The sequence below is a fragment of the Miscanthus floridulus genome, chromosome 1 (genome assembly GCF_019320115.1).
Source record: "Miscanthus floridulus cultivar M001 chromosome 1, ASM1932011v1, whole genome shotgun sequence".
Lineage (NCBI taxonomy): Eukaryota > Viridiplantae > Streptophyta > Magnoliopsida > Poales > Poaceae > Miscanthus > Miscanthus floridulus.
This window is the reverse complement of record NC_089580.1, coordinates 80877692-80900749: the sequence shown is the minus strand read 5'-3', so window position 1 is coordinate 80900749 and position 23058 is coordinate 80877692. Positions and strand designations below refer to the sequence as shown.

At 44.0% G+C, this 23058-nt stretch overlaps 1 protein-coding gene and 1 pseudogene across 4 annotated transcripts; one reads left to right on the top strand and one right to left on the bottom strand.

Annotated features, from left to right (window-relative positions):
• The first annotated feature begins 591 nt into the window (after positions 1–591).
• LOC136459431 (pentatricopeptide repeat-containing protein At5g08305-like) lies at positions 592–1858 on the top strand (annotated as a pseudogene).
• Positions 1859–9694: 7836 nt separating this feature from the next.
• On the bottom strand, positions 9695–13143 carry LOC136488185 (serine/threonine-protein kinase PCRK1-like). Of its 4 annotated transcripts, none has more exons than XM_066485216.1 (4): positions 12567–12669; positions 11506–12221; positions 11259–11378; positions 9695–10685 (listed from the first exon to the last, which is right to left on the bottom strand). In XM_066485216.1, the coding sequence occupies exons 2-4, from the start codon at positions 12190–12192 to the stop codon at positions 10161–10163; spliced, it is 1332 nt and encodes a 443-aa protein (XP_066341313.1). In that variant the 5' UTR covers positions 12193–12221; positions 12567–12669; the 3' UTR covers positions 9695–10160. The 4 variants fall into 4 exon arrangements, with proteins under 4 accessions (XP_066341313.1, XP_066341301.1, XP_066341307.1 ...); XM_066485204.1 differs by lacking the exon at positions 12567–12669 and adding an exon at positions 12873–13143 and having other exon boundaries at positions 9696–10685; XM_066485210.1 differs by having other exon boundaries at positions 9696–10685; positions 11506–12226; positions 12567–12684.
• Positions 13144–23058: the final 9915 nt, after the last annotated feature.

The following is a 23058-nucleotide window of genomic DNA, read 5'->3' as shown; positions in this document are numbered from 1 at the left end:
ATAGATTCTTGTCTATCTCCGTATCCGGCGGGCATCGGTCGGGTAACAGATACCCGACAGGTACTGCATACCTGATAAACAAAGACACTTGGGGTCGCAGCTTTGCAATCGGAGACGTTTCTTCTTCACCCGGGTATAAGTGTCGGAGTCTCGGAAATGCCGAGAAGGAGCGAGGTTGCGAGGAGGACGAGCAAAGGTGACAGAGAGACTGAGAGGAAGCGAGGGGCACGAGCACCCGTGAGGCAGGCGTGCTTGTGCTGCTGACAGAGATGGTGAGAAAAAATTGAACTGAGTTTCTAGAACACACAAACTATATATATATATATATATATATATATATATATATATATATATATATATATATATATATATATGTATGATTATTCAGATTTGGACAAAAATACCTATGTTGAGCTTCTTTGGGCCTAATATTCGCATGACTTAAATAGTCGGGTTTTCCAACGGATAACAGGGACGGTACCCGCTATACCCGTCGGGGATGGATTTTTACCCATTTAGATACCCACGGGCAAAGATATGATCTTATCCCCATCCCCTAATGGATTAAATATTCGTCGGGTATCGGGTATCATGACCCCGTTGCCATCTTTAGCCTGCGCCGCCGCGTGCCTGTCCTCCGCCTCCCTCACGGCCGCGCTTCGCCGCTCCGGCTCGGGCTCCTCCACGTTGCCAACTCCCTAGGGACCACGCCCACCAGGTATTCGACGAAATCCCCCGCTCCAACCTTGTCTCCTGGAACACGCTCCTCGATGGACGATGGTTATGCCAGTCGCCGGAACCTCCCAGCCGCCCGGCAGGTGTTCGCTCGGATGCCCCCTGCGGGACGTGGTGTCCTGGAGCGTCACGATCGACGGGTGCGTCAAGTGTGGGGAGCACCGTGAGGCGCTCGTGCTTTTCGAGATGATGGAGAATGCTGCCTCCACGGCAATGGAGGAGGAGGGTGGGGGGCTGGGGGTGAGGCCGTGAGGCCGTGAGGGCGAACAGCGTCAGAATGGCGATTGTGCTTGGAGCCTGTGCGGCGTGCGCAGCTGGGGGGCCTCGAGCGTGGGAGGGAGGGTGCACCGGTGCCTGAGGGACCATTGAACCACGTATGCGAAGTGTGGGGCCATCCACGAGGAGCTGGAGGTGTTTTGGGCCGTGCCCGTGGATAGCACCAAAGTTCTGATATGGAATACTGTGATCGGTGGTAGCCTTGCAGTACATGGCATGGGCACCAAATCGATGGTGATGTTCCAGGAGATGCAGCGTGCTGGGGTTGCGTTGGATGATATCACGTACTACCTATGTTGAGCACTTGTGTCCATGGTGGTCTAGTGGATGAGGCTTGGAGGTTCTTCCACTTGCTTAAAACGCAAGGATTCAGACCACATATTGATCATTATGCTTGCCTCATAGATGTGCTTGGCCAAGCAGGGCGCTTGGAGGAAGCATATATATGGTGCAGTTAAAAGTATGCCCGTGTTTCTGTGCTTGGTTCTCTCTGGAATGCCTGTCATTTGCACGGATGGGTGGAGCTGGGAGAGGTAGTCGGCAGGCAGCTTGTCCAATTGTAGCCAGACCATGATAGCAGGTACATTTGCCAGTCCAATATCTATGCTGTTGCCAGACGGTGGCAAGAGGCAAAGAAAGCTAGAAAGGTGATGGAGGAGAGGGGTCTAAAAAAAGGTCGCTGGATTCAGTGAAACTGATGTTGGTGGGCTCTCCAGGTTCATTGCCCAAGACAAGACTCATCCGGGGCTAGGCAGAGATTGATGACTTGCTGAATCTAATAGCAATGGAGATGAAAATGAAGGATGATGCTACTATTCCAGATTACCTTTGCGCACTGCTAGAATGATGGTTGCACCTGTGGCTCTCTCAACAATTCCATGAAGCAGTTTGATCATTTTCTCAGGGTGAATCTGTATTTGTTGCTCTCAGTTGTCCACTGAAGCACGGTCCAACTCAGTTGCAGATTGTTGTGCATGCTCTACTAATAGAAGAGACGCAGAAAGATGGGATGCAGATGTGGTCTTGAGATTCTCCTAGCTGCTCTAAGAGTTCAGTAAAGCAGGGAGAGATTAATGACAATCATGATTACTGTATGTAAATGGCTTGAATAGGAGGCAGATGTTATTGACATCTGATAAACTTTCTGGCTTCACCTGTAGCTACTGCCTGTATGACAGATTTGGCAATAAGTTGAAAACCTCATCGCGGTTTTTGATAAGTCACAAGTATTAGGTTGATCTCCACCAAGTCGGCCCAACGGCTAACTTGGACCCTGATCCGCGCCCTGATCGGGGGCGCCCAACCAAATCATGGTTGGTGGACCCCGTCGCACTGCGCTATATAAAGAGGTGGGGGCCGGCGGCTCACGGTACGAGGTTCACCGGTTTTGCCAAAGCACCCCACCGACAAACCCTAACCGATCTAAGGGAGCGCAACAGCGGCGGGAAGCGCCGCCACCGTCCTCCTCGACTTACCTTCGCCGACGCCGGACTCCACTGCTACTCCTTCACCGCCACCCGTCTTCACCGACACCGTGCTGTCGCCGATCAGGGCGGCCTCACCACCGACGCTATGGCTTCCTCCTCGTCCAAGCCCGACAGTCTGTACCTCTGCTCCCATCTCTCTCTCCGTCTAGTTGTCTCTCTAGGTTGTTTATCCCGAATAGAAGCATGTACACCCACTGATCTATACCTAGGAGCATCCTAGGATTCTCACAATGGTATTAGAGCCTCACTAGAGTGTAGATCTAGTTCGAGGTAGTTTGAGTGTCAGCAAGTAGAAGGAGGTGAATCGATTGAAACAAATCGAGACGAATCGGGTTCTAACCCTAACCCTACACCTAACCCTAAAGGGGAAAGGATGAAGAGGGGAACCTACCTGGTCCTCTTGCCGCCGTAGACATCGCCACCGCCCGGGAGCACACCGCACCGCTGTTTCGCCGGCGCGCGGGTAGAGACCCGAGCCACCGTTCATTGTTCATTGTCGCGCTGACGAGCTCTAGCCGAGGGCACCACCACAAGCCCGCTCAACGGCGGCACACTCGGCCTCGGGCGAATGCGCGCGCCGGCGAGGGGGCCTACGGCGGAGCCGACCCTTCTCCCTCTGGCCGCCTCATGTGGTCGCCATTGCTGCGCCGCTGTGCGCTGAGAAGAGGGAGGGAGAGAAGAATGAGAAGCTAGGGTTCAGGGGGACACCGCGGCAACCGGTTTTGATCCGCCGAGGATACCGCTCGACCGTCGGATGAAGATCGACGGCCGAGGGTGACCGGGCCACCTTTTAGTCCTTACGGGAGGTAACTTTCCTGGCCTAGGCCCAGGTTGCAGCCTAGGACGCGGGACGCGCACAGAGCGCGAGTGAGCCGCTAGGCCGCGCGTGAGCGGCCCACGGCTGCTGCGTGAGCTGGGCCTTCGAGCCGAAATGCACAGTAACAGTCTTGAATTTAGTTTTATTATTTTCAGAAGCAATTTTAGATGAATTTTTAGTCAAATTTGATGGTTTAAATCTCTATCAAAATTTGAACCAACGGAATAATTTTTTGAGAGAATAGATGAGTACAGTAAAATGCTTCTGAAAAGTAGATAATTTTTTTTTTCATGTTTCTGCTGCTATGATTATGTTTATCCTCTAAGTAAATTGGAACCAACGGTAAAATTTTAATTGGAGGAGTAGTCATTTTTTGTTTAAGTTAAATTATGGTATTGTTATTTTCTAACCAACGTTGATGATAACAATATTATAAGTTTATTCATGAGTTATTTTTCATGCACTAATTCTATTTCTGTCCAACGGTGATATAAATTTAACGTAGAAGAATGTTGTATTTGTGACATTGCTATTTTCTGACCAAAGTTGATTATAGCAATATTATAAATTTTTATTTATGAGTTCTATGCATTAGTTATATTTCTGTCCAACGGTGATATAGAGTTAATGTAGAAGCATATTGTATGTTTTAATTTTGACCAATGTTAAATTAGGGCATGCAATTATTATGTCAAATGTTTCTCAATTTCTCTGACGTTGTTTTCATGATACAACCCAATGATATTTATCTCATCCATTCCTCCTCTCAATGAAAACAACTATAACACATGGCGAGAGAAGCTTGAGATAGCACTTGCGCTGTCCGACAATGACCTAGCACTTACCTCTCGTTGTCCCACTGAACCAGTGGACCCGGTGAGGGAAGCAAATGAGACTGATGCAGCTTTCGCTACTCGGTAGTGTGACCATGCATCAGTGAGAATGACATATGATCTTGATCATGCGAAGTGAGATAGTATAAACCATAAGTGTTTGATGGTGATTAAGGACTCCATTGAGGATCTAATAAGGGGTTCAATCCCAGAATGTACCACTGCCACTAAGTATCTCAAGAAGGTGGAGAGTCAGTTCACTGGCTTTTCAAAGGCTTATGCAAGCACTCTTATTAAGAAGTTAGTCAATGAGAAATACTATGGTGGAGGGATTAGAGAGCCACATATTGAAGATGAGCAACACGGCATCCAAGCTCAAGCCAATGGATTTGGGGCTCAAGGATGAGTTCCTAATTCATTTAATTTTTGCTTCTTTACCCAAAGAATATGAAACCTTTGTTGTTAATTACAACTTACAGCCAGATAAGTGGGACATTAAGAAGCTCAGTGTCATGTGTGTGCAAGAAGAGGAGAGACTTAAGAGCTCACATGGTGACTCCGTCAACCATGTGAAGGAAAATAAAAGGAAGAACTTTAATAACAAAAAAGACAAACCACAAGGAAAACATCAGTGGGACAATACCTCCTCTTCTAAGTCACAAGGAAAGGCCCCACAGAAATATCACCATCAGAAATCCAACTATGTTCAAGTAGACAAGGACACCTGCAAATGGTGCAAGAAGACTAGACACTACTAGAAGGATTGTCTAGACTTCTTGAAGCACCTGATGAGAAACGGTGATGACATTATTACATTTATAGATGAGTCATTGTATTTAAGTTATGCAAAATCTACTTGATGAATTGATTTAGGTGCAACTATTCATGTTGCAAATTCATTATAAGGATTCCATACGAAGAGGACCCTATAAAGAGGAGAAAGACACATTAAGGTAGCAAATGGAGTCAAAGCTGAAGTTGAAGCCATTGGAGACCTCCCATTAGAATTAAATGATGGCTTTGTACTTAAGCTTTCAGATGACCTTTATGTACCCTCTTTGCGTAGAAACTTAATAAGTGTCTCACGTTTAGACGATGATGGATATGATTGCCATTTTGGTAATGGCCAATGTAAGATTGTGTTTAATAATAAGTGTATTGGTCTTGCCTTCCGACAAGACAAGCTTTATTTGTTATCACTTTGTGAGAATGTGAATGTTGTGAGCACTAATAATGAGAATGCCTCCTACTCTATGAATGTAAATAATAAGCGGAAGAAAATTCATGACGTATCATCAAAATTATGACGCTGTTGTTTAGGCCATATTTCGAGGAGGAGAATAGAACGATTGATTAAGAAATCAATTCTTCCGCTGTTAAAATTTTCAGACTTAGAAAAATATATTGATTGCATTAAAGGAAAGTATGTTAAGAAAATAAAGAAAGATGCCAAACGAAGTGCAAGAATTTTAGAATTAATTCACACAGATATCTATGGTCCTTTTCCTGTGAAAAGTGTGGATGGTTATGATTCATTTATAACATTCATAGATGATTATTCTCGTTATGGCTATATTTATCCAATTAAGAAAATATCAGAAACGTTGGATAAATTTAAGATATTTAAGGCTAAAGTAGAAAATCAGCACAATTTAAAGATTAACGTAGTAAGATCCGACCGTGGGGGAGTACTACGGTCGATATACCCTATATGGCCAAGTTCTTGGACCTTTTACAAAGTTCTTACATGAAAATGACATAGTTGCCTAGTACTCTACTCCGGACGAGCTTCAGCAGAATGGAGTAGCTGAAAGACGCAACCGTACATTAATGGATATGGTGAGAAGTATGATAAGTTACTTTACTTTACCGATAAGTTTGTGGATAGAGGCGTTAAAAACCGTCATTCATATTCTCAATCGAGACCAAGCAAGTCGGTGCCCAAAACACTATATGAGTTATGGACAGGAAGGGAACCCTCACTTAACCATTTATGTGTGTGGGGCTGTCTAGCTGAGGCTAAAGTATTTAACCCAAACATTGGGAAGCTAGACACCAAGACAATCAGTTGCCATTTTATTGGCTATCCAGATAAGTCAAAAGGTTATCGTTTCTACTGTCCTGACAGACATACGAAGTTGGTAGAAACAAGACACGCTTTGTTCTTGGAGGATGATATGGTCAGGAGGAGCATGGTAGCATGAGAAATTAACTTTGAGGAGAAGCGGGTATATGTGCCCACTCCGATGGTTCAGGAGCCATTTTTCTCTCTATCTGTTGCTGCTGCACCAACAGTATAGGACACTGTAGTGACAACACTTGTTGTTAGTTCTCTCATGGCAACAATAAATGAATATGAGGAACCTGCCCTTCAGGATCCTATAGAACCCATTGTTGCACATGAGGAAGAGCAACAACAGCCCCATATGGAACAAGCGCCAACTAACGAGGCCCTCAGAAGGTCTCAAAGAGCCAGAAAACCAGCCATTCCTGATGACTACGAAGTCTATGAATGTGAAGAATTTCAAATGGAGGGTGATCCCACCTCATTTGAAGAAGCCATGAGAAACGCTCACTCGTCGAAGTGGCTTGAAGCCATGCAAGATGAAATGAGATCATTAAGTACCAACGATATTTGGGACTTAGAAAAAATCCTAAAGGAGCCAAGACAATAGGCTGTAAATGGGTCTACAAAACTAAATATGACTCCAAAGGGAATGTGGAAAGATTTAAAGCGCGACTTGTAGCGAAAGGCTTTATGCAAATAGAAGGAATAGATTACAATGAGATATTTTCTCTAGTCTCATGCAAGGATTCTTTTAGAATCATAATGGCATTAGTGGCACACTACGATTTAGAATTAGATCAGATGGATGTAAAGATGACATTTCTTAACGGGGATTTTGATGAAAATGTTTATATGGCACAACCAATAGGTTTTGTCATAAAAGGAAAAGAACGTATGAGATATCGCCTGAAGAAATCTATTTACGGATTAAAATAAGCCTCTAGACAGTGGTATTTAAAGTTTGATGGAACGATAAGGAAGTTTGGGTTTAAAGAGAATGTAGAGGACAATTGCATTTATACAAAGTTCAAGAATGGGAAATTTATTTTCCCAATCTTGTATGTGGATGATATCTTACTCGCTAGTAGTGATGTTAATCTACGACCGGAAATAAAGAAGTTCTTGTCCTCAAATTTTGACATGAAAGATCTCGGTGAAGCTTCGTTACTTTTGGAGATAAAGATTCACCAAGATAGAAGAAAGGGGGTTTTAGGATTATCGTAAAAGGTATACTTAGAAAAGGTTCTATTGAAATACAGTATGCATGTGTGTAAGCCTTCACCTGCTCCTATAGTCAAGAGCGATTGTTTTGGGGAATTTCAATGTCCCAGGAACCAATATGAGATCGATCGAATGAAAGTGGTTCCATATGCTTCAGCTGTAGGAAGCTTACATTATGCTCAAGTATGTACATGTCCTGACTTAGCTTTTGTTACCGGGATACTTGGCAGATATCAGAGTAATCCAGCAATAGAACACTAGAGAATGGTAAAGAAAGCTTTACGTTATTTGCAAGGCACAAAAGGTCCCATGCTAACGTATAGAAGATTTGATTCTCTACATATAGAGGGGTATTGATGCCGCCTGAAGAAATCCATTTACGGATTAAAACAAGCCTCTAGATAGTGGTATTTAAAGTTTGATGGAACGATAAGGAAGTTTAGGTTTAAAGAGAATGTAGACGACAATTACATTTATATAAAGTTCAAGAATGAGAAATTCATTTTCCTAATCTTGTATGTGGATGATATCTTACTCGCTAGTAGTGATGTTAATCTACTACTAGAGACGAAGAAGTTCTTGACCTCAAATTTTGACATGAAATATATCGGTGAAGCTTCGTTCATTTTAGGGATAGAGATTCACCGAGATAGAAGAAAAGGGGGTTTAGGATTATCACAAAAGGCATACTTAGAAAATGTTCTAAAGAAATACAGTATGCATGCGTGTAAGCCTTCACTTGCTCCTATAGTCAAGGGCGATAGTTTTGGGGAATTTTAATGTCCCAGAAACTAATATGAGATCGATCGAATGAAAGTGGTTTCATATGCTTCAGCTGTAGAAAGCTTACAGTATGCTCAAGTATGTACATGCCCTAATTTAGCTTTTGTTACCGGGATACTTGGTAGATATCAGAGTAATCCAGGAATAGAACACTGGAGAATGGTAAAGAAAGCTTTACGTTATTTGCAAGGCACAAAAGGTCTCATGCTAACGTACAAAAGATTTGATTCCCTACATATAGAGGGGTATTGATGCCGTCTGAAGAAATCCATTTACGGATTAAAACAAGCCTCTAGATAGTGGTATTTAAAGTTTGATGAAACGATAAGGAAGTTTGAGTTTAAAAAGAATGTAGAGGACAATTGCATTTATATAAAGTTCAAGAATGAGAAATTCATTTTCCTAATCTTGTATGTGGATGACATCTTACTCGCTAGTAGTGATGTTAATCTACTACTGGAGACGAAGAAGTTCTTGTCCTCAAATTTTACATGAAAGATCTCGGTGAAGCTTCGTTCGTTTTAGGCATAGAGATTCACCGAGATAGAAGAAATGAGGGTTTATGATTATCGCAAAAGGTATACTTAAAAAAAGTTCTAAAGAAATACAGTATGCATGCGTATAAGCCTTCACTTGCTCCTATAGTCAAGGACGATAGTTTTGTGGAATTCCAATGTCTCAGGAACCAATATGAGATCGATCGAATGAAAGCGGTTCCATATGCTTCAGCTGTAGAAAGCTTACAGTATACTCAAGTATGTACACGCCCTGACTTAGCTTTTATTATCGGGATACTTGGTAGATATCAGAGTAATCCAGGAATAAAATACTGGAGAATGGAAAAGAAAGCTTTGCATTATTTACAAGGCACAAAAGGTCTCATGCTAACATATAGAGGATCTGATTCCTTATATATAGAGGGGTATTCAGATTCAGATTTTGCGAGAGATGTAGATGATAAAAAATCCACATCAGGCTATGTATTCATTCTCGTAGGGGGGGCTATATCGTGGAAAAGCTCCAAGCAAACCATCACTGCATCGTCCACGATGTATGCCGAGTTTGTAGCATATTATGAGGCCACGGGGCAGGTGAATTGGCTAAAGAAATTTATGCCCGGGTTGAAAGTGGTCGATGACATTCATCGGCCACTCAAGTTGTACTGCGATAATGAGCTAGCAGTATGTTATGCTCACAACAATAAGTCAAGTGGTGCTATCAAACACATTGACATAAAGTTTTATTTTGTGAAAGACTAAGTCTGGGATCATTCTATTAATCTCGAGCATATAAGTACAAAGAAAATATTTATGAATCCGCTTATAAAAGGCCTCGAATAGAAACATGTACACCCACTGATCTACGCCTAGGAGCATCCTAGCATTCTCACAACAAGCATCCGGCGAAACTATGTATGGAGCAATTTTGCAATCTGCCAGGAGTCCAGGAGCTTGCTCTGGCAATTTATATAGAAGTGCATTAGCAATTTCTGCTCTGCATCGCTATGGTATATATTCTCCCTTTCTTTTTATGCATATCACCTGTACCTAATATAAAGAAACAGAATTTCTGCAACACCTGTAAACTTGGGCAGCAATGGCACTACAAGAATACTCGTATTTGGCACATCATGCATCTCAAATGTCACTCCGCAAAACCAAGTAAACTGTACAATAAGCCTTCTACACGAAAAAAAAATGACTGCTTGAGCTTAATGAAAAACATGGAACCTCCAGGTTTGTGGAGAAGATTGCCTATCAGCCTATTTGTGATCCCAGAAAATGTGAACCTATCCATTATTTTGTGGTGGCCTCCATGGGCTGCACCATACCGTTTGTTTACAATTGTCATGCTCTGTGACTTGTTTGCCAAAAGAAAACTCCAGGTGACCTTTTAAGTCACTTGCTGCTTTTGCTACTAACTATGCAAGATGATCTGAATCATTGTGTTCTCACAAGCTTAGGCGTCCACCTTTGCCATGCAAAACATCTCCCCTCCCTGGCTTTAATATCTGCAATCCTTCTTTTCAAGTCAAGGCCTTTCCGTTTCTTTTCGTCACTCACTAATTCCTTTGAATTGCTGATCAGGGGATGCTCCGGTGTTCCAATTTCGCTGCTCTCAACGATCTTCTGCACCATCTCCAGCACCTCGCTCATCTTGGGACGGTACCTGGCATGGCGCACCAGGCACTTATTTGCCACCGACGCAAGCTGGGCAGCTGATTTTATGCTGTAGTTCCCTTGAAGCCTTGGATCAATTACAGTCTCAAGCTTCTTGGCGCCGGAAGAGTAGGGCTTCATCCAGTCCACGAGATTTTGCTCACCTCTTGGCCTGTTCCGGTCCAGAGGTCGCCGGCCTGTAAGGAGCTCAAGGAGCACGACGCCGAAACTCCATATGTCATTCTTGGTGCTGAGGCGTCCTGTGTGGATGTATTCAGGAGCTGCGTATCCAATTGTTCCCACCACCTGTTTGATATACGATACCAGAATTTTAATAACTTGGAGCTTTAAACAGAGGTTGATATCCAATCCATGGGTTATAAAATTTATGTTTGGATATATATACTACTATTGATTGATGCAGAATTTTAGAATCAATGTGGTAAAGTGTTGAGAACTGGAAAGCTCCCAGAAAGCTAGCTGGTTGTTACTGACCAGAAAGGTTAGGTCAGGTGGCTTTAGGCAAGTAGCGTGCGAAATAACCGAAAGTGCCTGGCTGCATTTGTGCTACTTCTCTACTTTTATTTGCTTGCGTAGAAGATAGTACTAGTAGTAAACATGGTCAGCCGTCAGCCCCTTGTTTCCACGGGCACGAGGCCACCAATATTTGGAAGTTTTTCGAGCACGTGCACCAATTGCTTGACCGGATCAGACTGGTAGAATGATTCTGTGTTCTAACCGGTCTTGGGTTGGCTACTTGGTTCCAGGTACCAGGAGGAACGTGAGAAGCTGTCTTTGAGATCAATGTGCCAGAAGCTACTAAGAGCAGTGCCTCGTCAAATTCTGTACATTGTGCGAAGAAGATTGTTTGATGCGTACCGCTGTGGAGACATGGCATCCTTCTTGAGGTCCTAATCTCGCCAAGCCAAAATCTGACAGTTTGGCGTTCCAGTTGTCGTCGAGAAGAATGTTCGAAGGCTTCAGGTCGCGAAATATTATCTGAAAACAGAAATTTAAAGCTAAACAATGCAACGTTTCTTCTGAATGGCATAGTGTGAAAACAGGGGAAATGTAGCAGCTGATGCAGTCCGAAGAACGTCAGAGATTCGAGGTGAATGAAGCATACCTTGACTTCGGATTCTTCATGGAGATACTTCAACCCTCGAGCTGTATCAAGCGCCACCCTGAGCCTCATCGCCCACGACGCCGGGCGCGGCGACCTGGAGGAGAGATGGTCCGCCAGGCTGCCGTTGGGCATGAACTCGTAGACGAGCAGCAGCTGCATCCCCCTCTCGTCGTCCTCGGCGCAGTAGCCGATGAGTTTGACCAGGTTGGCGTGGTCCACCACCCCGAGCACGTTCACCTCCGTCATCCACTCCTTGTGTCCCTGCAGGCCCTTGCGGCCGAGCTGCTTGATGGCGACGTCCAGGCTCCTGCGCGGCTCCAGCGCGCTCCGGATGGTGCCCCGGTAGACGCAGCCGAAGCCGCCCTCGCCGAGCATGAGCGCGCGGCTGAACCCGCGGGTGGCCGACTTGAGCTCCTGGAAGGTGAAGATGCGCAGCGCGTTGGGCAGCCGCTGCGACGACAGCGACAGCTGCCGGCACCGGCCCAGGGAGCCCGCGCTGCTGAGCTCCGACGCGTTCAGGGAGCACTCGGACGCCGACCGCCGCACGTCGCGGTCCGTCGACGTGACGGTGGGGCTGCTGTTGGACCGCGCGGAAAGCGACCGCCCCGTCGTCGTCGTCGTCGCCGCCGCCGCCCCGCGCCGCTCCTCGGCCTCCCGCTCCCAGCTCGCCAACCGGAAGCAGTGCATGGCGCTTCTGATGCTCGGAGACGCCGCGCCTGCTCTGCAAAAGCATCCATCGTGGGCGTGGACACACACAAAGTAAGTGGGAGAGCTTCTCTTTCTTTTTTCACTCTGCTCCAACGGCGCCAATGGCGACAGGCAAGAACATTGATAAATATTCGATGAATCGCAAAAGCGCTAAACTCTTTTCTACTCCTTACTAATACTATATGTCAAGTTGAAAAAGGAAAAGATGAACCCAAAATGGGAACGAAATTTGAAAAGGAAGGCCAAAAGGCGGATCATAAGAAGATCAAGAAAGCCAAGTTTTCGAACCAAAACAAAGATCAAACAGCTCAAAACGAGATCGATCACCAATCAGTGGAGACCAAACCACCCACCAAATCTCGTAGGCGGCGAGCTTGCAGGCCCGACAACACACACGAGAGGAACGACGTCGTCACGCCAGGGACGGAGTCGATTAGGCAGCCATGGCAGCAAACATTTTTTCAAGCCGGTCCTCCCCTCCCTTCCCCCTCCAACCACCCAACCAACCTTCACCGTCCACGCAATCGCTGTCAATGGCGTTACCCTACCCCGCCGCGATCCCTTGCTCCTCCGCACCCACCCCCAACGAACGAATCCCGTTCCCAGTTCCCTCCCAAGAGCAAAAAACAAACAAACACAATCTTGGTTCAATCGCTCACCTGGTCACCTGCACATGGGACGGGGGAAGAATATGCGCGCGATCGCTAGCTCGTCGGAATCCGCCCCGAGAAAGAGAAAATATTGACAAGGGGCGGGCGGTGGCCGGTGGGAGTTGATTGGGTAGGGGTGAAGAAGAGTTAATTAACAGGTCAATGGAGGGGGCGGGGAGGGTGAGGGTGTCTGCTCGTGTGCGCTACGCCCGGCGGCGGCCTTCGTCTTCGTCTTCCACCTCCGCTGTCTCTATCTGTTTGGTTGGTTCCTTGCTTTGGGGTGTGAGCGGGGGCGAGAGAAATGTGAGGTTGGACAGCGAGACGTTTAAATGCTTTCGACAGTGAAGCGCGGAGAAGGTGCGGGTACGATGGCCGGGTACACAAGCTGGAAACTCAATAGCAAACAAAAGTTATAAACGGACGGACATGATCACATGAGTAATCGCGATTCGAATTCCGTTCAAAAGTCGATAGCTAGGTAAGATTGCAAATCCTTTGTGTGTTGAACGATTATGTTAACAAAAAAGAATATTTACATTACATCCCTCATTTTATTAGAGGGTCCCCGTAGAAAAAGAAAATACTCCCTCCACGCTAAAAAACATACTCCCTCCATTTTAAATTATAAGACGTGTTGTTTTTTCTAGATATATAATTTTTACTATGTATTTAAATATACTATATGTTTAGATACATAATAAAAATAATGTATCTAGAAAAGATTACAACCGCTTATAATTTGGAATGAAGGGGATAGCAAGGAAGTTCACTGCAAAAGATGAAGTTCCTTGATATATAAGGCATATTTGGATGTCTTGTTGTACCTTTCTTTGGTGGGCATCGAGACACACATTTGGATGTTTTGTTGTACCTTGCTTTTCTTTGGTGGGCATCGAGACACACCGTTTAGATGGCTTGCTTGCAGTATTATTTATTGCGTTTTTCATAATTTTGGTCGCCAAATAAGTTGAAACCGCTCACCACAACTGGCAAGCATGGCCTTGCCGAGCGAGGCAAGGTGAGCCGGCTAGACAATACAACCAAACACACCCTTTACTACAAGAGACAACACACCAAAACAACTATCCACGCGCATAAATAGCTATGAGTGACCATCGCCAACCTCTTCGCTAGAGAGGACCGAGCCGCTGCCATAGTAAACGTTGACGCTCAAAAATGATCAAAACAGGCAAACCTGGGTTGATTATGGAAAAATCAGTTTCGTTTGCCTAAGCTAGTTTTAGAAGTTTCTTAAAATAAAAATTAGACTTCACCATTGCCTAAAAACCACTTATAACGCCTACACAATTTCTATTTAGATGTGCACTATATTTTTTCAATGTTGTCATCTCTAACGCAAAAGAAGTTTTGTATCTTAGGTTTCAGTCCTATCAACTAATGTTGCAAGCTAGACTAGAAAGGCAAAGCACATACTAAAGAAGCAAAGTAATTGCGAAAACATAATTGAGTTAGAGAATGCAAACTTCCACATGATGATTTTTCCCGAGGTATCAGAAAGCTCCCGTGATTTCCACTAATCCTCATTGAAGCCCCTCGCAAAGGCCAAACTCCGCGGTTGAGTAACTCTACGGATAGTCCATGGGCTTTCCCCATGCGCAAATGGGTCTTCGCATGACCCCCACAGTCTTCACTATGGAGAGCTTTTGGCCAAAGCACTAAGGGTCTCTCGTCCCCATGCACAGCCAACGGCCACGCCACAAGCTCGATTAGTGTGATCTGGTAACATTCCAAGTCCTGTGTGTTCAACTTTTGGTGCGTGCAAGCACTCACGCAAGGAGGTATGCAAACCTTACTAAACACTAGACCTAAACCTAGAGCAAGTTCTAAAGCAGACTCTAACTAGCATAAGCACTAAACCTAGCATTTTTTGGTAATAGCCTAATCTTCTCTTTAGCGCATATTGTGGCTAGAGCACAAATTTTTGAGCCTCAACTCAATTATAGATTCCCCAAGCTCTGACACATTCCAAATGGGCGGGTATGGGGTATATATAGCTCCAACACACTCTACTAGACGTTGCAAACAAGGTTGCACTTACAGTGAGCACCGGAACTCTCCGATGACCACGTTGGAGAAGTCTAGTGCCTTACCACGCCAGCTAGCCGCTGGCTAACCGCTTGAAGCCTTAATCTCTAGTGGTTTCTCCAGTGCATTGTGTATAGTTGATTAGGGCCTCACTACTACACCACATAACAATCTATGGTGCATCACAGAAGAGCTCTGGTGCTCTCTTCTCCTCGACCACCCTTGTGAATCGCCTCAGTACCATAACTCTGACGCTACTCTCTGGTGCACACACTAGAAGTATGTAGTGCACCGCTTCCAATCGTGCTCGGACTAGCCCTACCTGAAAGCTTCGGTGACTTCTTCGGTGCCTTTATGAGGTGTTTCTTCACATCCATTTGTTTGAGCTTCACTTGTATGATGTATTGAGCTTATTGCTTGTCTTTCTAGGGTCTTCAATGCTCCTCTTTAATCTTCATTTGTGGTGTTGATTCCTCGATCTTCACCATAGACTAGATCATGTCTATATTTGTATCCTAAGGATTAATGTACCTTGTATACTACCAAACATTGTTAGTCAAAATAGTTATGTTACCAATCGACCACCAAAACACTAAAACCTTGCTAGGGTCTATGTTTCTTACACAATCCATCAGAAGCACAACCAATCTTCTATTTTATCTTTTGCAAAAACCCTAACTCGTCTAGCCTCCATATATATTGTTCCACCGCTTCTCGACGACGTTTGTGGGCGCTCGTGCCTTGCTGACATAGAACAACCCCAGGAGTGTCTCCATGATGGGATCCTTCCTGGGAGTCGTTCCTAGGTTTTTTTATTGTAGCGAGTCTGCTGAAGCCGGTTTTCCCTGCTTTGCTACAATTTGTTCCTTGAGTGGTCCAAGCAAGCCTTGTGTGATCCGGGAATGCTAGACCTTTGGGTGTGGGTGCAGATTTGTGTGAACAGACTGCCAGTTTGCCTATGACCCGACAGTGGTCTAACATGAATTACAGGATATTTGAGTCTTTGCATCGGTTCAAACCATTTTTGGACGCACCTACCTAGAGTACATGCATGAAGTGTCAACCATTGGATCCATCTACCTCCGCCACAACCTTATAATAACCTTGGTTGGTATGGATCTAGATTCTCCTAAAAACACTTCAGATCCAGATTCTCTCCGGAAACGTTTCTCTATTGAAATAGGAATCACTTGGTAAGAATCGGTGAATCGTTTGGCTATTGATCCAGATTCTCCTTGAAATGAACTAGAATCACTGTGAAACACCTATTTGGGTGATTCTTATTCCTAGTTCAAAACAGAGAAACGTTTCTAGGTGTTTCGCGGAGATTCATTTCACTGAAAAAGATGTTTGGCAGGGATTCTGGTGATTCACCTGAGAATCCGAAATGTTTCTGTCATCCAAACGGGCCTAATATAAACCACACTGGTTGCGATGAAGCATAAGGCGCTTATGTTCTTCCTCCTAATGATCAGACCATGTAGGCGCTAAACGACATGTCCCCGCCTTATGTTCTTCCTCCTAATGGCCTTTCTCAATGGCATAGACATTGAGAAAAAAACATATAACGGAGCCAGAGTAAAATATAGCACAGCAAATTTGAAGTAGGGCGTCCGTCATATGTAGCCCTACCAAGAGCTCCGTCACCGAGTGATGTGGCAGATTAGTGCATATTAACATGTGAAGAGTCAAGGTATAAGAACGTTTTGTGGAGATGCAGTATATCAGTTTAAAATTCTGTGGCAGGATACTCAAGAACAATTTTAAATGCCATTCGACGGTCATCTACTGCTGGGTAAGGCTTGTCGGGTTATGGCAACATCCACAGCGTGCTTTAAAAATTCTTTGATTTTTCTCATAAACTTAGGACGCTGACATGTGAGGGTTTAAAATTCTGGTTAGGATACTCAAGAAGATCGCCGCCACTCGACGGCCATATAGGCATCTACAGTCTACTGGTGGGTAAGGTTTGTCGGGTTATTCCAAACACCCACAGCGTGCTTTAAAAAGTTTTTTTGTTTGATTTTTCTCATAAACTAAGACACTGACATGCATGTGAGAGTTCGCTTGCGTAATAACATATGCATCGGCCCCGGCCACTTGTTTATCGAGGAGACCCCACTTGTTTATCGAGGAGACTTGCAGAGCAGGCATCGACTTGTTGTCACCTGTGGTTCGATGAATAGTCGCTGTGGAGAAATAATGTTCTTTCCCTTGAGACAGTGACACGTGTGTGCGTGTGTGTGTGTATATATATATATATATATATATATATATATATATATATATATATATATATACTATATATATATATATATATATATATATATATATATATATATAGACTATTCAGTAGCCGGCTACAGAATAAGTTATTCTGTAGCCACCTCCATTTACCATAATTTTATATACTAATTTACCGTAATGTCAATACATATTTACGATAGTTGGGTTACTATAACACACGGGGATATTTACCATAACGTTATATTAAACCACTTAGTAAGGAGTTACTATAATCTCGTAAATTAACATAGTAATTATCATAACTCAAAGTGGCTACAGAATAAGTTATTCTGTAGCCAGCTACAGGATAGTAGTTATATATATATATATATATATATATATATATATATATATATATATATATATATATATATATATATATATATATATATATATATATATATATATATATATATATATATATATATATATATATATATATATATATATATATATATATATATATATATATATATATAGACACACACACTCTTATTAGGAAGGCAGCTGCACTGCGTAGAGATAGTTACTCGGTACGAAACTGATGGGGTGTTTAAATCCGTGAGTAGAGTTTAGAGGGGTCACAGGGATGTCACATCAAGTGTTTGAATAGTATTAATAAAATAAATTACAGAAGTCATCAGTAATCCACGAGACGAATTTATTAAGTCTAATTAATTCATCATTAGCACATGTTTACGGTAGTATCACATTGTCAAATCATTAACTAATTAGACTTAAAAAATTCATCTCATAAATTGGTCGCAATCTGTGCAATTAGTTATTTTTTAGTCTATATTTAATACTCTATGCACGTATCAACATCATCCGATGTGATATGGACTAAATTTTAGAGGAAGAAACTAAACGAGACGTGAGTAGAATAGTAATATAATAATCATCGTTAAGAAATAAAGGATTGCAAAAGCAAGCATGACATTGGAATATTGGATGCTAGCTTGCAGTATTATTGGTTACGGACTTTTCTCTTCTTTTCCTTTCCAGCCATATTCTTAATTTTCTGCCAGTCTCCCTGTTCTCGCACTACGTGTTTCTGGTACCCTGTCTACTTGATGCATGCACGGAGGTTGCAGCCTGCAGATACTATGCACGTATGAATGGAGGCCCAGCCCAGCTGACAAAATGATTCTAGCCTTCTTTGGTTCGAATAAAGTTTTAAGGTATCACATCGGGTATTATATGGAGGTATAGTATGGGTATTCAGATACTAATAAAAAATAAATTATAGAATCCGTCAGTAAACCGTAAGACGAATTTATTAAGCCTAATTAATCCATCATTAGCACATGTGTTACTGTAGCACTTTATTATAAAATTATGGACTAATTAGGCTTAAAAGATTCGCCTTGCAAAGTAGTCGCAATCTATGCTGTTAGTTATTTTTTAGTCTATATTTAATACTCCATGTATGAGTTCAAACATTTGATGGGATATGGTGTAAATTTTTTGGGAGAAACTAAACAAGGCCACTGTTGTTGTGTGCTCTGACCATATCTTATTCCAGATTACAACGGGCAGTAGTAGTCAGCTATAAGCAAAGTCAACACTCAGCCCTGATACAAGGTCATTTCATTGGATTGCGTGATATACTTCCTCGGTCCACAAAAGAATACTCCCTCCATCCCAATAAAAGTAACGTTTTAGCACTCAACACGTTAACCAAGGAGTAAGGAAAAAGACCTTTATACCCCTAAATGTTCTCTCTCCTCTCTTCTATCAATCCTAATCCATCTAGATCTACATCCAGCGTGGGGCATCACTCGACGACATGGGAGTCACGTCCGCTCTCGCCGGTGGCCTCGCTTAGCGCAGGAGCCTCGCTTAGCGCTTGGCGCGGAAGCCTCTCCAAGCACCGACAGCCTCTCCCGCCTTCGTCGGCAGCCTCACTAGTGGAGAAGAGGAGCCCGGTGGAGGAGAAGGAGCGAGAGGGGGCCACCGATGGATGAGAAGAGGAGGGAGTGTGCTGGATCTCGGATGAAGAGAAGAGGAGGGAGGGTGCCGGCCTCCTTGTCGATGCACGGGCTACATCCGCTCCGCCAACTCCCACGCTTGGCATCTCCCAGCGCAACGACATCTCTGGATTGCAGGACCTATACTCGCCTAAAACGATCTTTTTCTAGGACAAACGTTGAGTCGTAGAATGACTCTCTTTATAGGACGGAGAGAGTACAACTATAAGAAATATGCCGGTCAAATTAGCTTAAGTTTGACTAAATTTATAATAAATATTGTTAGCATTTATGCCTCTAAATAAATTTATTATAAAAATATATATTCTATATATCAAATCTATTGGTGTTTATTTTGTTTCATAAGTGTTGGAGGGAGTATTTAGAAAAAACTCCATCAGTTTCTTTAGAGAACCTGTGCCTCCAGATTTTTTTTTCTTTTTACCCACAAGCATGAGAAAACCTCTATACAAAGGTCACCCAAAGGTCACGAGGGCTCTAATTTTGGATGTGTCTCTTTGGCGTTTTCTCTTGACCTTATCACCCTTACCCTCTGCTTGAGCAGTAGACTTTCACCTTTCATGAACGAAGATGGGACATGCCCTTGTGGCAAATTGGCAATCCACGCTGCCGCGTTGTTCTGAAAACTGCTATTCTCGGTCTCATTCACTGCTCCTAGAGTTTTTTTTTTTTGTTGACGCCTCTCATCTAGATACACTGTTCATGTACAGACACATACCAACCTCACACACGCACACCACACTCACACCACGCATACACAAACAAACCTACAACTATACTCAGATCACCAGATCGCGTCATTTGTGAGATCACTGGGTCCAACCATAGCACCGTAGGCGACGGGCGCGTCGCATTCCTTCTGTGGCTCCACGCGTGAGAGGCAACGAAATTTATTAGGGGCAAACCCCGGTGAGAGACCGAAAATTCGCAGCCACGGGGGCTTGAACTCCGGCCGGCAAGGTCCCAAGCACCGGGCCTTGCCACCCGAGCTACGCTCGGTTCTCACTGTTCCTAGAGTTGGTGGAACATTGCGCTTAACTAGGATCCACAATGTTTCTGCCACGAAACCATGCAAAATCACTTACTATAGGTCTTATTTGGCTATACCTTGATTCACCCTATTCTATATGCATCGAAAGTTAATTTTCCACTTGAATTCACCTGACCACTGTTCACCTAAACAGTCGTTTAGCCCATTTAAACACCGTGTAAACACTACACGGTGGTGTGATGTTTTCGTTTAATCATCGATAATGGTATGATTAAGACGCCCGGACTCCTCCCACCGCTCACTCCCGCACGTGCTCGCACCCCTCTCCATTCTTACCCCTTCCACGCTCGTGCCCTGCCACACCATGATGACGTGGCCATGGCCACTTCCCTGGATGGCGATGGCACCCTCACCCACCCGGCGTGCACGCTCCCTCACCCCAGTGTCCTCCTCTTTCACCCTGTCGGCTCCTTCCTCCACCCCGACGTCCTTCTCTCCCACCCCGGCGGTTTCTTCCCCACCCTGGCGTCCTCACCCACATCGGGCGCGCCCAATGCCCGCGGATCCGGGGGCCTCTCCCCCACCCCAGCGAGATCCATGGAGTACGAGTGAGATCCATGGAGGTGGCGCTGTGGTATTGTAGGGGAGTGGGCGGCTTTGCCCCACCCCGGCACGGCGCCCTCTCTCACCCCTGCGACCGAGCTCCCTCCACCCTGGCGGCCGGATTCGATCGGCTCAGCCTTTCCCCTCTCCTATGTTGCATATGTATGTTTCAAGTGTTATGTATGTTGCATTTGTTTCAATGGATGTTGTAGAAGTATCTTGGGAGATGTTGCACATGTTGCATATGTCGCAATGGTTTCAGAGGCATGTTGCAAGCGTATGTTTCGAGTGTTTAAGATGTTTCAGACGTGTGTTTCATCTATGTTTTCCGGACGCATGTTGCAAGTGTGTTTATCTAGATGTTGCATATGTTTCACGCATAGTTGCATGTGTTTTATTTGGATGTTGCGTATGGTTGCATTGGTTCTCAAAAAGTGTTTTTAGGTGTTCTTTTCAAGTGTTCTGGAAGCATGTTTGAAGTGTTTCAACTGTCTTCAGATCTATGTTACAACTGTTGTATTTGGATGTTTCAAAAGTAGACCGGGTGTTACATCTATTGAAACATTCAGCAGCAACACCAGCTAGCTAGCTAGTTCTGTATTGGCAACTAACACATGCATGCTGTCATGCTGTGTACCGTCCAGTTTTTGGGTGAGGAGCCGAGGACAAGTTGTCATCGTTAACAGCGAGGATGAGCCGCTCGCCTACTCCGATCGCCCTTGGATTTCGACGCGCATGAGCTGTCCCGGCCCCCGGGATAATCTTTCAGCGGAAGGGCGCCGGCTCGCCCGGTGCTGCGGTCCACTTTCTTGGTGTCCAGGGGATCTGGATCAGTGTCAACAAACTGACAGTGATGCACTAAGAATTGAAGTTTGGAAATGGTACGGTAGGTCCAGTTCGCTTCATTATTGGTGGATTGCTTGGAGAATCTTATATGAAGCAGATATGCCTATGGTTCTGTATATAATATATAATGTTTTGCGGGGCAGGGGCAAGGCGCGCCGTGGACCGTGGTGCTCCCAAGGCAGACACAAGGATAAACAAGACGAGTGAGGCTTTCTATGTTGGAATGGCCTCTCAGTGTCCAACAGAGGCTTCAGGCCTGGTTTTGCTTCACATTTCACAGTATATATATCCTTCGACCAGAACTTATCAGGCTGGCGTATCAGCTATTTTACAGTGTTTTTCTCTCATAATAAATTAGTGGATAGTACTTTTTAGCCTAACTTTTCAGCGAAACGAACATGGCTTATCTGGATAGCAAAGACCTGGCGACTGCTTAGCTTGTTCGTCGCTCGCTTCGCCGCAATATTTTTATCTCCTCAAGTTGGGAGAGAGAGAGCATAGACTCTCGCATACGTGCACATATACTCCTATCGTTATGGACTGAGCCTATGAATATAAGATTTATAAATAGTCAGTGGAAGATGGACGAAGGAAAATCAAGGGCCAACTAAGAGCAAGTACAGCAATGGGCTTATAGCCAAGCTAGTCAATATTTTTTGCTCATGTGAAAGAGAGAAGAGAGGGGATAGAAGAGAGCTTGGCTCTTATTTTAGCATCAAGCTGAAAACGGAAGCATAGGCATCTATGAGCCCAAACAATAGTGTATATGAGAAGTATGAAAAAGAAAATAAGACATGGTACCAGATAATAATAAACAATCTTTTTATAGACAAATAGGAGACAACAGCCCCATTCGCTTGTCTTAAATTTGGCTGTTTCGGCTTGTTTTTTCAGCCGAAACAGTGTTTTTCTCTCACAACAATTCAGCCGAAACAGTGTTTTTCAGCCAGTTTCAGCCAAAGTTCAGACCAGCGAACGGGGCCAACTATTATATGACTTGGCTCTTATAACTTGACTTATAGCCAAACACTTAGCTCTATTATTGACCTAGCTCTAAGAGCATTTCCATCACAGTTGACTACTAGCATGAGCAAGGAATATGAATAGACAAATAAAGAAATTAGGGGTTCCTCCTATTGGCGGTGACGAGTGAGGCCGCATAGACAACCAATAAGAGTATCCTAAATTTTTCACTCAAAGAGCCCATGTTTTTCAACTTCTAAAAATGTATTGGGAGAAAAAAAAAAGAAGGCCATCTCCAATAGTTTTCAATAATTCACTCCTAAAATACAGAAGATAATTTTACATCAGGAATCATATACTATTTCTAAATTATTTTAACCAATTTTATATATTTTTTCTCTCTTGTATATTTGCATTTGGAACCCTTTCGCACTATTTATTCTTTTTTCGCCCTTCCGCCTTTAATTGG

Bases quoted from the DNA above. Each gene is read 5' to 3' on its own strand.
- LOC136488185 (XM_066485204.1), bottom strand. From the start codon at position 12,192: ATGCACTGCTTCCGGTTGGCGAGCTGGGAGCGGGAGGCCGAGGAGCGG. The intron at 11,379-11,505 runs GTATGCTTCATT...TTCTGTTTTCAG, and splicing joins ATGAAGAATCCGAAGTCAAG to ATAATATTTCGCGACCTGAA. The intron at 10,686-11,258 runs GTACGCATCAAA...TATATCAAACAG, and splicing joins GATGCCATGTCTCCACAGCG to GTGGTGGGAACAATTGGATA.